The 21796-nt window shown below is 42.9% G+C and overlaps 1 protein-coding gene across 5 annotated transcripts in view; it reads left to right on the forward strand.

Moving 5' to 3' along the window:
• The window catches only part of AKAP8 (A-kinase anchoring protein 8), an 816848-nt gene extending 796143 nt beyond the window's left edge, over nucleotides 1–20705 (forward strand). For all 5 annotated transcript variants that reach the window (XM_069231685.1, XM_069231682.1, XM_069231683.1 and 2 more), the window contains one exon: nucleotides 18634–20705. In XM_069231685.1, coding sequence (XP_069087786.1) covers nucleotides 18634–19035 — 402 coding nt within the window. In that variant the 3' untranslated portion in view covers nucleotides 19036–20705. The remainder of the gene's footprint in view (nucleotides 1–18633) is intronic.
• Nucleotides 20706–21796: the final 1091 nt, after the last annotated feature.

Consider the following 21796-nt stretch of genomic DNA (forward strand, 5'->3'; position numbering starts at 1 on the left):
AGGCCGCTCCCAGGTAGACTGGGAGCCTGTGCAGGTTCTTTCCAACCCAGCAACTGTGTTGCTGGGCTGGAGAGAGCCTACTGCGCGTGTATGTTTGTCCACCCTGAGAGAGCTGGCCAAACACACATGCGCTATGAGTGCTGTGCTTTCTGTGTGTGAGGCACCCTTGCACTAGTAAAGGTGCCCCCATGTTGTCCAGGGCCAATTCCCCAGACTTCGTGAGTGCGGGGATACCATTATAAGTGTGCACTACATATAAGTTAATACATATATGTAGCTTCACAATGGTAAGGCCGAATATGGCCATGTGAGAGGTCTAAGATCCAAATCTGGTATTGAGGGGTCAATCCCATGGACCCCCAGTACTGCTAAGCCAGCTCTCTGAGGTTTCCACTGCAGCCCCAGCTGCTGCCACCACAGACAGGAAGGCAGAACAATGCATTTCCTTTAGGAGAGGAGTGTTACACCCTCTCCCATTGGAAATAGGTGTTACAGGCATGGAAGGGGTATTCTCCCAGAGCCTCTGGAAATGCTTTGAAGGGCACAAACGGTGCCCTCCTTGCAAAATCCAGTCAACGCCGGTTCAGGGACCCCCAGTCCCTGCTCTGGTGCAAAACTGGACAAAGGAAAGGGGAGTGACCACTCCCCTGTCCATGACCATCCCAGGGGTGGTGCCCAGAGCTCCTCCAGAGTGTCCCTGGCATTAGCCATCTTGGATTCCAAGGGGTGGGGACCCTCTGGAGACCTCTGAGTGGCCAGTGCCAGCAGGTGATGTCAGAAACCCGTCCTCATAGGTGCATACCTGGGTAGGTAGCCAACCCCCCTCTCAGGGCTATTTAGGGTCTCTTCTGGGTGTTTCCTCAGATTCGGTTTGCAAGATTCCTCCAGGACTCCTCTGCTTCAGCTTCTGACCGTCAGATCAACCGCAGACTGCTCCAGGAACCGCTGTAACTGCAACTGAGTATCCAGGACGACTCCTGTGACCTGCAACTTCAGCTCCAGCCAGCATTTACAACAGTTTCCAAGGTGTGCACTCTGAGGACTGACTGTCTTCACCCTGCACCAGAAGAACCGAAGGAATCTCCCGTGGAGTGACAGTCACTTCCCTGCTTCAGCAGGCACCCTTCTGCGATGACATCCGGTTCCCTTGGGACTCCTCTCCCAATGGCCCAGCTGTCAACATTTGGTGGAGTTAAGAGCTTGCCTCTCTGAGCTGCGACCGTACCCCTGTGCACCGCGTCTTCTGCAGCTCCTTGGGCTTCTTGGCACTTCTCCAAAGGTTCTTGATGCACAGCATAGCCCAGGTCCCCAGCACTCCATCCTGCGACCCACACCTCTCTGAGTGGTTCTCTGGTGGCGTGGGACACTCCAGTGTAGTGCTGCGATGACCGCACTTTGCAACCTTTGTCCCCGTGTTGTGGGACTCCTGTGGGTGCTGCCTGGTCTTCTGAGGGCTCTCTGAAGTGCTGAGAGCCCCCTTTGTCTCCTCAGCCCAGGTTGAGACCCCCAGGTCCCTCCTGGGTACAGGCAGCTCCTCTTTGACGCAAACCGCATACTTACTTGAACCAAGGCTTGTTGGCAGAATCCAGCGACTCACACAGCCTGCATCTAACATCTCGACGTGGGACAGCTCTTGCACCAAGCAGGAACCCGCAGCCATATTTTCTGGTGCACTTCTGTACTTTTCTTCTAACCGGAGAATCCACTTTTGCACCCTCTTCTAGGTTGACAGTGGCTCCTGTTCTTCCTGGATTTTTCTTCGACTTCTGGACTTGGTCTCCTCTCTCCACAGATCTTCAAGTCCAGGAATCCATTGTTTGTTGCTTGCAGTCTTGCTTGGTTCTTACATAATACTTTATCACGACTTGTAGTGTGTCCTGAGGAAACTTGCTGTACTTTACTCCTGCTTTTCTGGGTTCTGGGGTGGGGTACTTTACTTACTTTTGGTGTTTTCCTACACTCCCAGCACCCCTCTACACACTACACTTGCCTGGGTGGGAATTCGACATTCGCATTCCACTATTTTAGTATATGGTTTGTCTTGCCCCTAGGCCCATTGCAATCTATTGTATTCTGTTTTACTGTTTGCACTATTCCATGACTGTTTACTTACCTGATTTTGGTTACTAGTGTATATATTGTGTATAATACCTACCTCCAGAAGAAGTATTGCCTTTAAGATATTTTTGGCATTGTGTCACTAAAATAAAGTACCTTTATTTTTGGTAACACTGAGTATTGTATTTTATTGCGTATGAGTACTGTGTAACTATAGTGGTATTGCAGGAGCTTTGCATGTCTCCTAGTTCAGCCTAAGCTGCTCTGCTACAGCTACCCCTAGATAGCCTAAGCTGCTAGAACACTGCCTGCATTTCACTAAAAAGGGATAACTGGACCTATTATAAGGTGTAAGTACCTTAGGGACCCACTACAAACCAGGCCAGCCTCCTACACCGCCTCTGCTGTTCTGTAGTCTGCTGGGCCAGTTTTTACTGTAGATTTCCCTGATATTAAAACAAACATTGCTTGTGGCAAAGCCACGCAGTCTTCCACATCTTTAAAAATAATTATACAGCATGCTTTTGCAAGTTCAAAACTGACCCAATTTGCAAATATGGGCCACTTTTTTAGAAACTGAATTCAATAATGGGGGCTGCTTCTATATTGATGCCCAAGCTTCTTTTCTGCCTCATTCCGACCCTAAACCTGTAACAAGCCAGTATTACACTGTTGTTTTGCTTTCCTTATCGTATGACGAGCTTACAAAACTTCTCTGGAATGCACTTCTTAGTTTAAAGAAGACATTTATTATTATTACTTCACCACGATGTTCCTGAAAGACAAGATTAGTAGGTTGAAAGCACACGTTTAAAAGTAGTCGCAGCAATGAAAGCAAAATATATCAAAGTACTTATCAGTTGTAATGTACACAGCAAATACATGTGATTATATTATAGCATAACTTCAAAGCAAAGAATAAAAGTCAAAATTTCATCACCGTAGGGCCTATCACTGCTTGTCATCTTTCTCATGCCAGCAAGTTGATGACTCCTGTTCAGCTGCGAGAAAGAGATTTTCCACCCAAACAGGAGGCCAGGCAGCTGACGTCCGCTCCTGACTGAAGTCCTGGAAAAATTCCCCTCGCTGCTGTCCAGGGCCACTGTAAAAAAGCCTGTTAACAGGCCCCTTAGTCTAAACATGCTGGCTCAGTGGGGGAACCAAACAAGAGCCTGGAGAGTGGCTAAGTCTCCAAACTTCGCTGGTTCCCAGACTGGATAGAGAGGTAAACACAAAATATACGCTCTCTTATCAGCTAGGGTTTGGTGTGAATTCAATACGAAAACACAGCTTGGTCAACCATGTGGAAAAACACAGCTCATCTGCAATGTCTCAACTGCAATGTCGAACTCCACGTTAAAGCCAATAGGCAGCTAAACTGAATACAAAATGTAATGTCTAATGCCATGTTAAAGCCAATAGGCAACTAACCTAAATACCCAATGTAATGTCTAATGCCATGTTAAAGCCAATAGGCAGCTAAACTGAATACAGAATGTAATGTGCTACTGATGAACATTGAACAACTAATATGCGCAGTGGTGAAGCACAAAGTAATTGGTCAAACACAATTAATGGCATAACAACTGTCAGCAAAACCAAGACATGCTTAGTGTGCTCCCCTTCAGGTCACAGGACAGATCTAGGACCTCAGTCATGTCAAGGGACAGTATAAGCTTCTATACACTAGATCAGCATGAGGCTAGAGACATAATCTGAGGAACTAGATGCTTACAGTTTTGCTTTCAGGATAGGGCAACATGACTGCAAGCCTCGCAGCGGACATTCCCATCCCAACACTGTGTTCAGGCAATATTATGTTTTCCTAAATTAAAATGGCTTCTCTTATGATCTTTTCACTCTGTAGTTGTGTAGTTGACTCCTGTAAATCTGATGTTTTGTGGATAGATAACAAGTGCATATGCGCATATTTGTGTACAGTCGTTGGTCTAAATATACATTATTTCCATGTACACATGTGGTAATCACTCCACAGTGTTTATATGGTGAGCAAGGTGGGTGTTTCATTTTTTTTTTCTTCTGGAGAGGGTAGTGAGGAAACCTGATTGGAGCAAGTAAAGTTAACAAAACACAATACCTGATGTCTACCTTGCTTTAGGAAGACCTGCCCTATGTCCAGGTGAGCTGACCATGGCCAAGAGCACGTACCACAGGAAAGGAGATCTGAATTGGGAGAGCTGTTGAGTGTCCTGTAGACCTGATGAGGGACCTAAACATCACAAACAACCACCCCTCTAGAAGAGTTCAGAGGGAAAGGGGTCATTCAGCCACAATACCCTAAGTAGTAGAACCTTAGGGCATCTCGGTTCCTTGGCACCACCGGAAAAGGCCTCCTCATCACTGACCCTTGCTGAATGCATGTCGCACCTGAATTGCTTCCTAACCACCAGAGTCAGTCTCCCTCCTTGCCTTCCCACTGCTCAACTACAATTGTAGCAGCCCGGCTCAGTTCACCAGTAACAAAACATGAAAACAACTACAGTTAACCCCTTTAATCTCCTGACCATAGAATACTTCATCAATGCTGCGAACACTTATAGGCCAGAATCATCAGAAGACCAACAGAAACATAGCTTCAGGGAGGGTGTATGGGGTGTGACACCTACCCTAAATAAATGCATTCTTGGCTTGGCAGTTGGGTCTGAGGGCCCAGAATCGAGTCTGCTATGCCTGTGTTGGTTTTACCCACTTGTTTAGTTGGGAAATGTGAGGTTCACATCCCCTGAATCTCACCAGCTACGTCCCTACAGACCAGTGTCCTCTTAGATAGCTCTGTAGCCAATCCAGCCAGAACTGTCAACAACTCCTTGAATACAGGTATCTTCCCAAAGGAACTCTAAATGTCTTACATGAACCCTTTGTAAAACAACATGCCTTGAAACAAGATCCTTTTTACATCTGGAGATCCCTTTTACTTCTGGCCAATAACAGGCTGTTTTTTTTTTTTTTTTTTTTAAAGATAGAGAGATCTGCTTTAAGACAAATATCTGTATTGGAGTAGTAGCAGGCTTGTTACTTGAACTCCTAATTATCTTTGTTACTATTCATCATCTCAATCTTCCACAGAGACTTCGAAACAAACGGGCAAACTGAAGCAGATTGCATCTTTTCTATCAGACAGATCATCTCACTTTATCCCTTCAGGTCAGCTCCATTCAATTCAATTCACAACTAATGTACCTATCAGTTCCACTTCCTCTATGGTACTTGCCTTCGCTCACCACCGGACCTAATCTCCTTCTTCAATTTCAACTATTACTGTTATGCAGATATTACAAAAATCATATTTAAGTGCTAAAGCCCTTCTGACTTTTGCTCATACTTAAATGGACAACGCCTCAAGTTGTCAAATAAAAGAAGATCTCTAATCACAGAAAAATAAACATGTAACAAATCAAAATATTCATCTGAAGCAAATAGATCAAACGCCACAAGATGACCTCCACAGCCTGACCTGCCACCAAGCAACTCATCCAGGTGAGAAACTGGAGTAACCACAGACTCCAATCTTTCAGTCATATTCAGATTGAGGTTGTTCACTAAATTTAAACTGCAGTTTGTGACTTCTTTCCTTCAAAGATAGCTCTGCCCGCTTTGCTTGAAATGCATGACACGCACCACTTACTGGAAGTGTTAGGCCTCCTTCCCCTGAAGTTCGGGTCTAGTTGCACCCCTGGTAACTGTAGTTCATAATCAGATCGTTTGAAAACTAGTTGGTTTTATAATTTCAGCTTTACATGTTTGTTTTTTATGGCTAATAGTCAGGTTCCTCCATAGTTTAAAGGCCGCTTATCTTGTCAATCCAAGAGAACTTCAAACTTTGCAAATTCGGTTATGCTATCTTCAGCTCGTGTTTTTGAGGTATTATGGACATTGTAGTTTAAATATGAAAAATATTCCAATTTTGCTTGGCCATTCTGTTTGCTTTGGCGCAGCCGCAGGTTCAACCGCCTTATTAGTGAAATTGTTATTCGATCAAACAGGTATCCTACTTCAATAGATATTATTAAAGGAAACTCAGTCCCATATAGGATATATCTCATACACACTAGCTGTAGTTTGTCCCTCTCTGATCGTTGCGCCAGACCTACAGGGCTCCATTATTAATTATGACAATGGGTTTTTTAAAGAAATTATGTAGTTTGACCAGCTCACTCAAAGCTTGTTTATTATTAATTCTGCAAGTGTGCCATCTCATTTAACCTTTGTGTGGCTGTATTAAATCACAAGAGTAAGTATGCCACCTTTTGAGTCAGGCTCCTTTCCAGTGCCCCACGTCTAGGGTTAAGTTGAATTACTACTAAAACCGTTCACATGAAGTCATTTTCTGTATGCTGTTTTTCCTCAATCTAGTAAATGTTGGCATTTCCAGCAACAAAGCTACAAGGTGTCATTGAATCCAGCTCTGAAGCCTGTGGCCAATGTGATTACATGCAAGAGGGCGGCATACCAGTTCTGCGCAGTCTGGAATCCACCTCAATCCTCTTTAATCAAAGAGCAGACACTTCTTGCAGCTTACTACTTTCTCCCTATGTGAAGGTTTTATGTCTTTCTGCTTGCTTTTACTCTGTTTTTTCCCTCTCCTGCTCTCTTGAAATTTCCTAGGGGGAACAAAAAGCCCAGTCCTCAATGAGTGCCTATGGGCCCCACCAGCTACCACCAGCTTAAATTAAATACTTTTAATATGGAATGCAGGCAATAGAAAATTTGAGGAACGTGCAGCTTATATCAACAGTATCCATCCTGCCATCAAACTCGCCAGCAGCAATTTTAAACACAAGCATCATCTCTCTTTTCAGAATGTGCTACTCACAGTTTACAATCAGAAAATTGTATTTAATCTGTACAGCAAGACTACAGATAGTCATTTGTATCTAAACTGTACTTTGTGTCACCCACATCACACTAAACTCAGCATCATCTACAACCAAGATCTCTGACTAAGACACAATTGCAGCTATGAGGACACTTGTAAAGAACATCTACAGGAGTGTGCTTGATTATTTCAAATGCAAGGCGTTCCTACGCATATTATGCAGCAACAAATTGACAAGTCTTTGCAGTTCAATCAAAGAAACAAAAGTGGCAGAATCTCATTTGTGGGTGTCTATCATCCATCAGCTCTTAAGCACAAAACTATTTTGCAAAAACATTTCACTTATTAGCCATTTGCGAAAAACTACAAAAAGACCACAAGTCATAGCTTATCTCAAAGCTCCCCAGTTTACAATCTCTTACTCTGAGAGCTGAACTCAAGCAAGCTGTAACAAATGCAGGGGTTGTTGCTGTGAGTCTAAAATGTGCATAACATGTGAATACCTTTCCCAAACATCATCAGTAACGAGTTCTGATACAAGACTAACTTAGAGCATAAGAGAGCATCTTACATATTGATCAACATGCATTATTCATGTGATTCAGTGCCAAAGCTGTAACAAAAGCAATAGAGATAGAGAGATAGACAGACAGATGGATAGTCTGTCTTCTGGCTGTAGATTCCTTACTTTAGAGTTATCCCATGTGTCAGACTGGATCCGGAAGAGTTTTTGTGAGCAGCACCCCGTGTGCCCGTAGGTGGCGTTGATTGACTCTGCATGCGTGATTGGAGTCATTCACCCTTCAGTCATTTTCTGACTACTTTTTTAACATTTTGTCAAGGCTTTTCAGGTGTTTTCTTCCTGGTTTAGCAGAAGGTCTTCAAAGAAGGCCGACTTGAAGACCTGCAGTGTCCATCACCGGACGATACTGGTGATGGACCCACATCTTGTTTACCTGTGGTGCCTCAAGCATGACCACGACCAAAAGTCATGCTCTGACTGCAGCAATGAATCCCATGGCTTTGAAGAAGCACTCCCTCAAGTTGATGGCGGCCCGTCATGTCACTCTGCACAGGTCTAGATCCCAGTCAAGAAGGAGTTCCCAGGATTGGTCACAGAGTCCGAGGTCGTCGCCCCATTTGAAATCTTTGGGACATTCAGGTAAATCTAGACACAAGAAGAAAAAGAATTCAAAGCCTGCTTCGACTTCTCCATGTCTGTCGGCCGACGAGACATGGGACCGTCTGCATTCGAGGCTTCACTCCATGGTGGATCCTGCATCTGGGCTGACTGTGTGCTTGCCTGAGTTTCCGATAGCCGAAGCATCCCCCATCCAACGAAAGGAATTTTATGATGCCATGTGCCTTATATTTGGGTGGGCCAACTCATCTGGCATACCTCCGGGCCCTGGGGGGTCAGGAGTGGACCCTGTTGGTACCATGTCGGCAGCTCTGGCCCCAGTGGGGCCTCAAGGATCCACCTTTGGAATCGGAACAATGGTGGTCATACCACCTCAACCTTCCCCGGCGTCGGTCCCAATGCCGATGTTCCTGGTGCTGTTAGGGCTCACCTGCAGCGCCATCCCTGTTTTAATCCCTGACTCAGATACATAGCCAGAGGGGCGTCACTCAATGCCACTTAGTTGTGTAATGCTTCATCATCTGTAACCTCTCCACGCCCTGGTAGGACAGTGCCACCAAGGTGGACTCAACCTCCTGGTGAGCCTAGACAGGAGGGAGTTCATAGCACTAAGCATGATACCTAGTGTGTGTGAGGCTTCCTCTTCCATAAGGAAAAGCTTCCCTTGTGTTCTGTTAGGGCAGTAATTCTACCATATCCATTCCTGAGGCATTGGTCTGCTGATCCTTTCTGGGCAACGGTCTGAGGTTTATGTGCTACAATACCTGCTGTGATAGGAAAGGTCAAAGGCGGTCAACTGCTGCCACTCGATCTCCATGCAAGAAGGCAGAGACTCTGCAAACAGATTTCTAGGAACAAGACTAAATGCCTTTTAGGGCCCTAGTTTTCCACCCCAGTGGTCAGTGTTGTTCATGGCTGCGCGCTTCTGGCGTGGAAAGTCGTGAAAAGAAACTGTTGTTAGTGAACCAGGGTGGCACCTATGTAGATGCCGCAAACGTCACTTCCAGAACTGATGACAGTGATGAAGCACGCTGGGATAATTCTAAGATAAGGAATCTGCAGCTAGCTACATTGTCTGCCAGATAAGAACTTGTTCCTTTAGGCCAAACAGTGAATTACATCCAAATCACAAACCAGCAATAATTAATAAGATACTTGACCAGTCTGCAGCCAATCATTTAAACCTCGTGGGCCATTTGCTATCAGATTTGAAGATTTTCTCTGTGGAACATGTCTTAACAGAACAACTAATGAACTCTGGATAAAACTTCTGGATGTACTGTTTAAAATCAGTGCATCCTGATGGACTGAACATCAGTGACAATACCACTTGATTATAACTTATCTCAAGAGATCTCAGAGCTACACTGTTTCCAGATTCCAAATGGAACCTTCACTCATGGTGCTTTTTGAAAATCCAGCAGTGTCAGCTGTGCAGTAACTGGTCAATCAATTTTGTACTAACTGAGATATGCGGAAGCTGAATAATGGTAGTGGAAATATATTTTTGTTCTCTGGTGAGTCAATCTGTGTGAGTCATTTCTTTCTTGGATATTTAATTTATTTTTGAATTATCACTGTGTTTGCATATACGTGTGTGTGTATATATATATATATATATATATATATATATGTTCGATGGCATGTGTAGCTGCAGATACACATGCTGTGCACATCCCGCCATCTGGTGTTGGGCTCGGAGTGTTACAAGTTGTTTTTCTTCGAAGAAGTCTTTTTTCGAGTCACGAGACCGAGGGACTCCTCCCATTTCAACTCCATTGCGCATGGGCGTCGACTCCATCTTAGATTGGTTTTTTTCCGCCATCGGGTTCGGACGTGTTCCTTTTCGCTCCGTGTTTCGGGTCGGAAAGTTAGTTAGAATCTCAGAAAAATCATCGGTATTGTTTGCGTTCGGTATTGGGTTAGTTACAACAGATCGACACCGAATTAAGAAGAGCTCCGGTGGCCCTTCAGGGTTTTCTTCCATCCCCGTCGGGGCCTGGTCGGCCCGGCCACGTGTCTCTTCAAGGCTGATGGAACGGACCCCATTCCGCTTCTGTCCAAAATGCCATAACAAGTATCCATATACAGATCAACATCTGGTCTGTAACTTGTGTTTGTCACCAGAACACAAGGAGGATACTTGTGAGGCCTGTCGAGCGTTTCGGTCCAGGAAGACACTCGGGGACCGAAGAGCAAGAAGACTGCAAATGGTGTCGGCGCCGACAGGACAAGAGCGTTTCGAGGAGGAGGAAGAAACATTCTCCACCCAGGAGTCGGACTCTGAGGAGATCGATCCTGAGGAAACGCCGAAAACCGTGAGTAAGACGTCGAAACCAAGAACTCACGAGAAAAGCGCTAAAGCCCAGGGGACACCACCGCCAACAGGCCATGGCTTAACCCGAAAAGTAGGTGACCGTTCATCGGCACCGAAAAAGGGCGAGCTGGTGTCGAAGTCATCCGACTCCAGTCGAGATACCGGCACACAGCAATCTCGGGCCCGAGATAGTGGCTCAGAGAAGATTCGACACGAGACAGCGGCACCGAAACGGGTCAGCACCGAGAGAGCACGACGCCGAAAGTAAAAAAAGGTTTCGTCGGAGCCGAAAAAAGCAGCCGAAAAGGTTTCAGTACCGAAATATCCGGCCTCGGAACCGAAAACAAGTTCCTACACTGAGGAACAAGGACTGTCCACACAAATGAAGACACATAGATTTGGACAGGAATTACAGGCAATAGAGCCAGATCACACACAAAGACAGCTCTTTATTCAAAAAGATACAGGGAAGATCAGCACTCTTCCTCCAGTCAAAATGAAACGCAATCTTGCCTACCAAGACAAAGACAAACAGCCACACGCAAGGGTGGCTAAACAAGTAACACCGCCACCATCCCCACATCACTCTCCGCAACCATCACCGGTAGCCACTCCACCAATGATGCAATCCCCAACTCATACAGGAATGAGTCAAGATGACCCTGACGCATGGGACCTTTATGACGCACCAGTGTCAGATAATAGTCCAGAATGCTATCCAGCTAAACCATCGCCACCAGAGGATAGTACAGGCTATGCACAGGTGGTGTCAAGAGCAGCTGCATTTCATAATGTCAGCCTTCATTCAGAGCCCATTGAAGACGACTTTCTTTTTAATACACTGTCGTCCACACACAGCCAATATCATAGTCTTCCTATGCTACCCGGAATGCTAAAACACTCCAAACAAGTGTTTGAGGAGCCTGTTAAAGGGAGAGCCATTACTCCAAGAGTAGATAAAAAATATAAACCGCCACCAACAGACCCAGTGTACATTACACAACAGCTAACACCAGACTCTGTTGTAGTGGGAGCAGCGCGCAAAAGAGCCAACTCTCATACTTCAGGAGATGCACCACCTCCAGATAAAGAAAGTCGAAAATTCGATGCTGCAGGCAAAAGGGTGGCGGCACAGGCAGCAAACCAGTGGCGTATTGCAAATTCGCAAGCTTTGCTAGCCAGATATGATAGGGCCCATTGGGATGAGATGCAACACCTTATTGAACATTTACCCAAGGAGTTCCAAAAAAGAGCGCAGCAAGTAGTAGAAGAAGGACAGGGTATCTCCAATAATCAGATACGGTCAGCAATGGATGCTGCAGACACAGCTGCTAGAACTGTCAACACAGCTGTAACAATAAGGAGACATGCATGGCTGCATACATCAGGATTTAAACCAGAGATACAGCAAGCTGTGCTGAATATGCCATTCAACGGACAGCAGTTGTTTGGGCCGGAGGTGGACACTGCGATCGAAAAACTTAAAAAAGACACTGACACGGCCAAAGCCATGGGCGCACTCTACTCCCCACAGAGCAGAGGCACATTTCGAAAGACACAATTTCGAGGGGGGTTTCGAGGGCAAACCACAGAAGCCACAACCTCACAAACAAAGCCCACTTACCAGAGCCAGTATCAGCGGGGCGGTTTTCGGGGACAATATAGAGGGGGACAATTTCAAAGGAATAGAGGAAAGTTCCAAAGTCCCAAAACTCCTCCAAACAAGCAGTGACTTCAAGGTCACAAATCCCCAACACATAACACCTGTGGGGGGGAGACTAACCAAGTTTTACAAACATTGGGAGGAAATAACAACAGACACTTGGGTCTTAGCAATTATCCAGCATGGTTATTGCATAGAATTTCTCATATTCCCTCCAAACATCCCACCGAAAACACACAATATGTCAAAACAACATATAGATCTTCTAGGACTAGAAGTTCAGGCATTGCTACAAAAAGAAGCAATAGAGTTAGTACCAAAACAACAAATAAACACAGGAGTTTACTCCCTGTACTTTCTGATACCCAAAAAAGACAAGAGTCTGAGACCTATACTAGATCTCAGAACATTAAATACCTACATCAAATCAGATCACTTTCACATGGTTACATTACAAGACGTAATCCCACTGCTCAAACAACAAGACTACATGACAACACTAGACCTAAAGGATGCATATTTCCATATACCAATACATCCTTCACACAGAAAGTACCTAAGGTTTGTATTCCAAGGGATACATTACCAATTCAAAGTGTTGCCATTCGGAATAACAACTGCACCAAGAGTTTTTACAAAATGCCTAGCAGTAGTGGCTGCACATATCAGAAGGCAGCAAATACATGTGTTCCCGTACCTAGACGATTGGTTAATCAAAACCAACACGCTAAGAAGGTGTTCACAACACACAAAATATGTCATAGAAATCCTCCACAAACTAGGTTTCTCAATCAATTACACAAAGTCACACCTTCTGCCGTGTCAAACACAGCAATACTTAGGAGCAACAATCAACACTGCAAAAGGGATTGCCACTCCAAGTCCACAAAGAGTTCACACATTTCACAATGTGATACAGACCATGTATCCAAATCAAAAGATACAAGTCAAACTGGTGATGAAACTACTAGGCATGATGTCTTCATGCATAGCCATTGTCCCAAACGCAAGGTTGCACATGCGGCCCTTACAACAGTGCCTAGCATCACAATGGTCACAAGCACAGGGTCAGCTTCTAGATCTGGTGTTGATAGACCGCCAAACATACATCTCGCTTCAATGGTGGAACAGTATAAATTTAAACCAAGGGCGGCCTTTCCAAGACCCAGTGCCACAATACGTAATAACAACAGATGCTTCCATGATAGGGTGGGGAGCACACCTCAATCAACACAGCATCCAAGGACAATGGTACATACAGCAAAAACAGTTTCACATAAATCACTTAGAACTGTTAGCTGTATTTCTAGCGCTCAAAGCATTTCAACCCATAATAAGCCACAAACACATTCTTGTCAAAACAGACAACATGACAACAATGTATTACCTAAACAAACAGGGAGGCACACACTCAACACAGTTGTGTCTCCTAACACAGAAAATATGGCATTGGGCGATTCACAACCACATTCGCCTAATAGCACAATTTATTCCAGGAATTCAGAACCAGTTAGCAGACAATCTCTCTCGGGATCACCAACAGATCCACGTATGGGAGATTCACCCCCAAATACTAAACACTTACTTCCAAATGTGGGGAACACCACAAATAGATCTATTTGCAACAAAAGAAAACTCAAAATGCCAAAACTTCGCATCCAGGTACCCACAAGATCAGTCTCAGGGCAATGCGTTATGGATGAGCTGGTCAGGGATATTTGCTTACGTTTTTCCCCCTCTCCCACTCCTTCCATATCTAGTAAACAAATTGAGTCACAACAAACTCAAACTCATACTAATAGCACCGACATGGGCAAGACAACCTTGGTACACAACACTACTAGACCTCTCAGTAGTACCTCATGTCAAACTACCAAACAGACCAGATCTGTTAACACAACACAAACAACAGATCAGACATCCAAATCCAGCATCGCTGAATCTAGCAATTTGGCTCCTGAAATCCTAGAATTTGGACACTTAGACCTCACACAAGAATGTATGGAGGTCATAAGACAAGCTAGGAAACCTACCACTAGACACTGCTATGCAAATAAGTGGAAAAGATTTGTTTATTACTGCCATAATAATCAAATTCAACCCTTACACGCATCTGCCAAAGATATAGTAGGATACTTACTACAATTGCAAAAGTCAAAGCTAGCTTTCTCTTCAATAAAGATACATCTAACCGCAATTTCAGCCTACCTGCAAATTACGCACTCAACTTCATTATTTAGGATACCAGTCATAAAAGCATTTATGGAAGGCCTAAAAAGAATTATACCACCACGAACACCACCAGTTCCTTCATGGAACCTCAACATTGTCTTAACACGACTCATGGGTCCACCTTTTGAGCCCATGCACTCTTGTGAAATGCAATACTTAACATGGAAACTTGCATTTTTAATTGCCATCACATCTCTAAGAAGAGTGAGTGCAATTCAAGCATTTACCATACAAGAACCATGTATTCAAATACACAAGCATAAAGTAGTTCTACGGACAAATCCAACATTTTTACCAAAAGTGATCTCACCGTTCCACTTGAATCAAACGGTAGAATTACCAGTGTTCTTCCCACAGCCAGATTCTGTAGCTGAAAGAGCACTGCATACATTAGACATCAAAAGAGCACTAATGTACTACATTGACAGAACAAAACTAATTCGAAAAACAAAACAACTATTTATTGCTTTCCAAAAACCTCATACAGGGAATCCAATTTCTAAACAAGGCATTGCTAGGTGGATAGCTAAGTGTATTCAAACCTGCTATCTTAAAGCAAAGAGAGAGCTGCCTATTACACCAAAAGCACACTCAACCAGAAAAAAGGGGCTACCATGGCCTTTCTAGGAAATATTCCAATGAACGAAATATGTAAGGCAGCAACATGGTCTACGCCTCATACATTTACCAAGCACTACTGTGTAGATGTGTTAACGGCACAACAAGCCACAGTAGGTCAAGCTGTACTACGAACATTATTTCAAACAACTTCAACTCCTACAGGCTGAACCACCGCTTTTGGGGAGATAACTGCTTACTAGTCTATGCACAGCATGTGTATCTGCAGCTACACATGCCATCGAACGGAAAATGTCACTTACCCAGTGTACATCTGTTTGTGGCATTAGTCGCTGCAGATTCACATGCGCCCACCCGCCTCCCCGGGAGCCTGTAGCCGTTTAGAAGTTGATCTTGAACATTTGTAAATTTGTAAATATATTACTTTAAACTTCATTATGTACATATGTATTCACTCCATTGCATGGGCACTATTACTAGCATACACAACTCCTACCTCACCCTCTGCGGGGAAAACAATCTAAGATGGAGTCGACGCCCATGCTCAATGGAGTCGAAATGGGAGGAGTCCCTCGGTCTCGTGACTCGAAAAAAGACTTCTTCGAAGAAAAACAACTTGTAACACTCCGAGCCCAACACCAGATGGCGGGATGTGCACAGCATGTGAATCTGCAGCGACTAATGCCACGAACAGATGTACACTGGGTAAGTGACATTTTCCATATATATCAACATTTGTAATTGGTGCCCTTTTGTGAACAAAAAAAGGGTGAATAAAGCTCCATATTCTCCAAGTTCATCTCATGTTTTGGAACTTTTTCAGCTGGCTGTTTCTTCACCAAACTTTTGAAGCTTCAATACTTATGGTGAGGAGAAATGTTTTGTCACTATTGGTGGAATATTGAATGGAAAACAAAACCTGAGTTAGTGGACATGCAGGACTGTATCTACCACCTATTTGTCCTTTGCTGCTGAATATAGTTGGTAATGTTAGTGTCCAATGCGATGTAAGCACTAGGAATAGGTCAGTAGAGTCGAGTCGCAAGTGGGCCCTCATGCACTGCTGATGCCAGTTGCTTGTTGCTGCTGCACCTTTCAAGTTGTTGCCTTTTTGGTAGAAGGCGGACATTTGTTGCATGTATTTTTCGCATCTGTTTTTCCATACAGGGTGTTTATATCAGTGGTGTGGAATAGCTATACTTTCTACTGCAAAATATGAACTGTTCGTCGGGGAACTCCCTCCCCTTTTCAGAACCAACCGACATAAGTGATTCAGCCACTTTTCATCTTTTGGATATTTTTCTTCGAAAGGAATCCGAAGAGGGAATATCCAGAAAATCTGATGTTTATATTGTGGGCAAAAGAGACAGAGCATTAAGGGCAGCTGCCAAAAAGACCCCCTGTTTGGAGCAAAGCACAGAAAGCTCTACTGAATCATTGGCCGAGCTAGTCACCTTTTCACATGGATTTGCTTATGGATTTCACACAAGCCTTTTCCTCAGTCTCTGGAAAGTAAACCTGGAGTGAATATGAAAGAGCACAGTTATATTTGCTGACAAAAGCTGTTGAACTTGCTTCTCATTATCTCCACTGGTTCTCTTAATGGTGTGAATTCGGAGTGCTTATTTCTCTTTTAAGGCAAACCCAGGTTATCCCCGAAGCAAACCCGCTGCTTTTTAGCCTCCTATGGATCACCTCCTAACACATTTCACACTTTTCAGTGGTGTGAGTGGTGCTCATCTGGTCAGTATTTCTTTCTATCATAGAAGGGATATTTTAAGAAGAGCTGTCACCATGACTGAAAAGAACATTGAACAAACGGTTCTCTTTCAAAAGGAATGGGAAATGAAAACTACTCTCTACCACCACCAACATAGAATTTAATAGCTGGTGTTCTTAAACGTCATGTGAAACCTAAAACGTGAATAAAAATTAGGCACATTGTATTTGGCAATCATACTCGCAGAGCACAAGAGGTGAACTACATCCTGTGCAATCTGTGATTGTGCATCTTCTGGCATTCTTGGAGGAACAATGTGAAGCTATCAATGTGTATCCTAATACCTTAGAGGCACCATTTCCTTCATTGTTAATTTTTTATGGGCGAGTCTAAAGTGATGATTCAGTCACAAGTAACCTATAAGAGACAGGCCTAAAGTATATGCATGCTTTAGCATCCTGTTACTCACCAACCATGAATCATTATCTAAGGGCAGCACAACTCTCACTAAATGATCATGAAAAAGTATAAATATGGAAGTACTCCTTTACAGTTCAGGGCTTTAGGATGTGAAACACCCCAAACCCGAGATCAGTTCAGGAGATAGTTGGAAACAAAGAAAGACAAATGTGCTGGCCCCTGAGCTTTTTCACAGATAAAAGATGGCACTGAGGAACATCTGACAAAGCCCTACTCAAAGAACATATGTTTATAGCTTTCACCAAATGATATACGTTTTGGTCTGTAAAACTGCAAAATAAATGCATATTTTGAGTGAACTTGCATTTTAATTATCTTTGTTGTTAATTTAAAAATGAACATTTTATTTAAAATGGGTGCCTAGATCCCGCACATACGCTGAGTTACTCTTCTGTTTATGAACATATCTGTGCCCAAGGAGATCAGAGTATTAATTTAATAGAATCAAAATTTATAACCATGAGTAGACGCAAGTGAAAGTTAAGCTTTTTGCAGAGTAAAAGTGAGTGGCTGCTACTACTATCTTGGTATTAGATTTTCTCGAACCCTAACTTGGTTTGACTACACCAGGAAAACAAGTGCTAGTTTAGTTCAATTTTAGCTCATCAGGCCTACATTTTTATTAAACTATCGGTACGGCAGCACATAAAGCCAAAATGTGGGCTGTTTTCTGAAATTAAGTGGTTGAGATTGTCAAAGTCTTTTGGAGGTAGCAGTTATCTCTAATAATGCATCTGTACTTTCAGAACAGAGGATTCATCTCTTAAATTACATTCTTGAGATAAAACCGCGATGTTTAAGCTCAGAACATGGAGGTCTGATGAAAGCAACTTGACAGTAATGTCGGGTAAAGATCTGTCTCACTGTAGACGGTGCTTGGAGATTCAGTAGGTTGTTCCGTCCCATATCTCTAGGGCCCCTTAATTTAATTCACAATATGATATTATGAGAGATACTCTTGAAGCATTCGTGAAGCTTATTATGAATATAGACAAGTGTTCATTTAGCCCATTTTCAGCTTTATCAACTTCTTCCCAGCATTTAGACCTAAAAGAGGCCCAGGCAGTTGAATCGACCTAAAATATAATTTCTGTATAAAGGCAAGACTTATTAAACTGCTGCTATTGGACGTTAAAGTCCGGTGGCAGACGTTAGTCAGTCACTGTAGCGAAATGTTGTGCTTGCCTCTGTGCCTTTTGCAGCCCTAAGGATCTATTGCATGCCATGGAACGTGGAGAGGGACAGTTGCATCTGTTGTCTGAGAGCAGCGCATGCAATTAGTAGAAGCTTAAGTGTGACGGTATTTGAAGAAAATATGCAGAACCTTCATATTCTAAATGCACTACATTTCATCGGGGGACCGTATTAATTAATTTCCACAAGATTCCACAGGAAATGACCTCTGGAATAGTTGTGCCATTTAAAAAAAATAAAAATAATAATTCATTCTTTAAGGTCCTTTAAAAATGTTACTAGTTTGTGAATAGTTTATACTTGTGTTTGTGTGGCATGATGTTTAATCAAAATAAAGTGGAAATTGAACTGTATAGCAAAGAAAATCGTACGATGGAGAATTAAGTTTCACTTTCTCCCTTCTTTCCCCAAGGGCGAAGATCCATTTACAGATGAAAACGTTGACCATGATGTAGACGTGGATGAAGCCTTGGAAGGTGTAGATGCCAGTACAGAGTCACATGAGTGTGTTGTTGCTGAGGAGGACAAGGGGGAGGCAGCTGTAGATGACGTCCTAGAGTGCGAATCAAATAAACCCAATGAGAATGTAGGCCAAGGACACGAAATTACCTCTCTCTTGGGGAAAACTGTAGAAGAGGCCATTCTAGCTCCTGCCCCTGATGAACATGGCCCCACAGAAGAGGAAGCACCTCAGGCAGCTGCAGCCACAGCTGCTAGTGCTGCTGGTGAACTTGTAGTTCTTGCTGCTGATCGTGATGGAGCACCAACTGATGCTGTAACTGCAGCATTAATGGTAGAGAATGAGGAGTCTTGAGCAAACTGCAACACAGGATGCACATGTGAAGGATACTGATCAGCTTGTTAAGAATACGTACTCTTTTAAATATAATTTGCTATTTTATTTTTTCACCATGTGTTATGTTTCACCTCATGGTGATTAACTATATGTGCTAGCGCCGCTTTTCTTTAAAGAGACTTTTGCTCTTGATATGAAATGACATCGGTGTTTGCCAAGTGTTCTGTTATGGGGAAAAAAACAAATGCTTATCTGTCCTGTTCACTATCCTTTGCAAACCTGTTTTTATTTTTGAAGAAGTTGAAAATACTTCTTAAAGAGACTTAAAGAACAACACATATTTTACCCTTTTAGCTTCAATGAGAATGAACCAGAATTCAGTTATGAGAAGTCAATAAAACAGCAAATTGCCTTTTCAGAACCATTATGAATAGTGTACAGTTTTTGTACAAGTGTTGGTTTCTTTTGCAAGCTTACTAGAACATTTTTACGTCATCCACTGTTAACATTAACATTAACGTGGGGAAGAGTTCTGTGACCGTTGCCTGAAGCTCGGTGACCACAGTTGCATGTAGCTTTAGGTAATTTACATTTTTGTTTCAATAATGTAGAAGGTCACCAATCACCTACATGTTCAGCTAGTGCACTTCTCAAATTATGGCCTAAAACAGAGTAGCAGTGTTGGTTTCAGGTTATTTTGTAGGTTTTGTTTGGTTGAGGTTGGTATTTTCTGTTTCACTAGGACTTATAAAATCCACAAGTGACTGTTAAACATATCACCATAAGAGAAAAGCGTTGCCAATCTATCAGCAAATAGCCTACCTATGGTAATGTGTACAGTGGCCCATTGTCGTAATTTGTGTAGGACTATGGTTTGAAATACGTACATCTTACCTTTGCTTAGCAGGATGCTACAGCTCCTCGTTAAACACCTCCTATGCACCTTAATGTAAAGGGGAATTAGAACCATACTATTATATTCTTTAGTGCATGTCCTGTTGTTTGATTTTGATTTTTTGTACCTTGGGGCGAGCTTTAAAAACTCTGATGACCACAGCTGGGAGCCCTCCTTGCTATGGAGGACACACGTCTGAAGCAAGGTTTCTAAGGAGGGCATGTAACGTAGGATAGCATTTCACAAATCTCCTCTGTATATAGAGGGATGATGAGTGTAATGTATAGGGTGGACTGATCCTGTACATGTCGACCATGGCACATAATCTTGGAAGTCACACCACAGACCTGCTAGAGGGAGCTCTAAAAGCCGGGCAATTTCCAACATAACAATTACAGCTTAAATGTATTTCTCAAAAACTGGAACGACCTTGGTTATTTCTTAAGAAAAGACTTAGCACTTAAAACAGAAAAGTCAAGAGTGTGATATTCCTTCTAAATGTTTCTGTTGTAGTGAGTGGGGGGAAGAGAACGTTTACATATGCATGTTTGAAAATAACGAACGTGGAAACCTGTTGTTGTAATGAATTATTTTATTTGTGATGATGTAAAGACCAATATTGTGGGCAAAGATGAAAAATATTACACACCACTGAGGTATAGGGAGACACGTTTCTCACCCATATATATCGGGATGAATGTTGATGGTCCTACTTCTTGCACAGAAACCCTACAATTTGAATTGAAACGTGTTAAATCCAAAAGGTAAATAAACTTCTGAATTTGTACTAAAACATGGTTTGTTTGAATTGCGCCGTGCATATTGAGAAGTGGTATTGTAGGGGTCGGAGATTTTTCATGTAGATAAATTGCACAGATTTGCTAGAATGTAAGCTGTGTTTGTGTAATGTGAAGACCAAAAGTGAAATGTACTAGCTGTCCTTATATCCTAGCATCTCACATTAACTATAGCAATATAATGGCTTGTATGCTAGGGGTCTGCATCGTTCTTAGTTGTCCCAGGAGAGTAACGTCATCTCTTGGATTTGTATTAGTTTCACACTGCTGTTTTAACCAATCAGTGGGAAACTATAAAATATTTCTCACACCAGTTTGTCCTTCCAGTCTCCTTATTGTAGGTAACCGGATTCCTTTTAAGTACCAGTATACCCAACCACAGTACTGTTCTCACCAAGGGAAGAGTTAGTGACATATAGCACAGTGCTAATAAATAAAGGGTACTTACAGCTATTCAGTGAAAAAGTCCCAAGTTTTAGTATCCCTTTAAAGTTCTACTATGTCACCCAGTTAGACTAGATAATAACATCTTCTGTAGTTAATAAATTCACTAAGCATCACTCTAGTCATGCTAGGTAAGAAAAGGCGTTTCAATGGATGTTCTTAAATGGAGCTTGAAAAAATCTAGGTTCACCTGCGACTGCCTCGTCCCCTTCCCAATGGAGAGAATGGTTAGCAAACAATTTTTCTTATAATGTACTCATTGCCCCCACATGGTACATAATGTCAGTGTAAAAATATTGTTTTCGTTGTGGATTTCGGATTGACATCATCACAGGTTGCACTGACCACATCTATGATTGATGGCCAAAATTTCAATTTTGGAGCAAACAAAATGGTTGCCTTAACCCAGATACTCCATTGTGAGATCATATACAATATGTGAATTGAGTTAGGCTTCAAGCTGGAAAATCTTGATACAGGTAAATTACCTTTTCATTTCTTCTCAGGGGTGTTAACATTGAAGTAGACCTCGTTACCCATGCATCTTAATTAAGGGTTTACTTTTAGTTTATATTTTAATTATTTGGTGTATGTTTGTAAAGCACAGCATTAAGCCGAGAGCTTCTTGGCAGAAGATCATTTA

This window comes from Pleurodeles waltl, chromosome 4_2, assembly GCF_031143425.1.
Source record: "Pleurodeles waltl isolate 20211129_DDA chromosome 4_2, aPleWal1.hap1.20221129, whole genome shotgun sequence".
NCBI lineage: Eukaryota > Metazoa > Chordata > Amphibia > Caudata > Salamandridae > Pleurodeles > Pleurodeles waltl.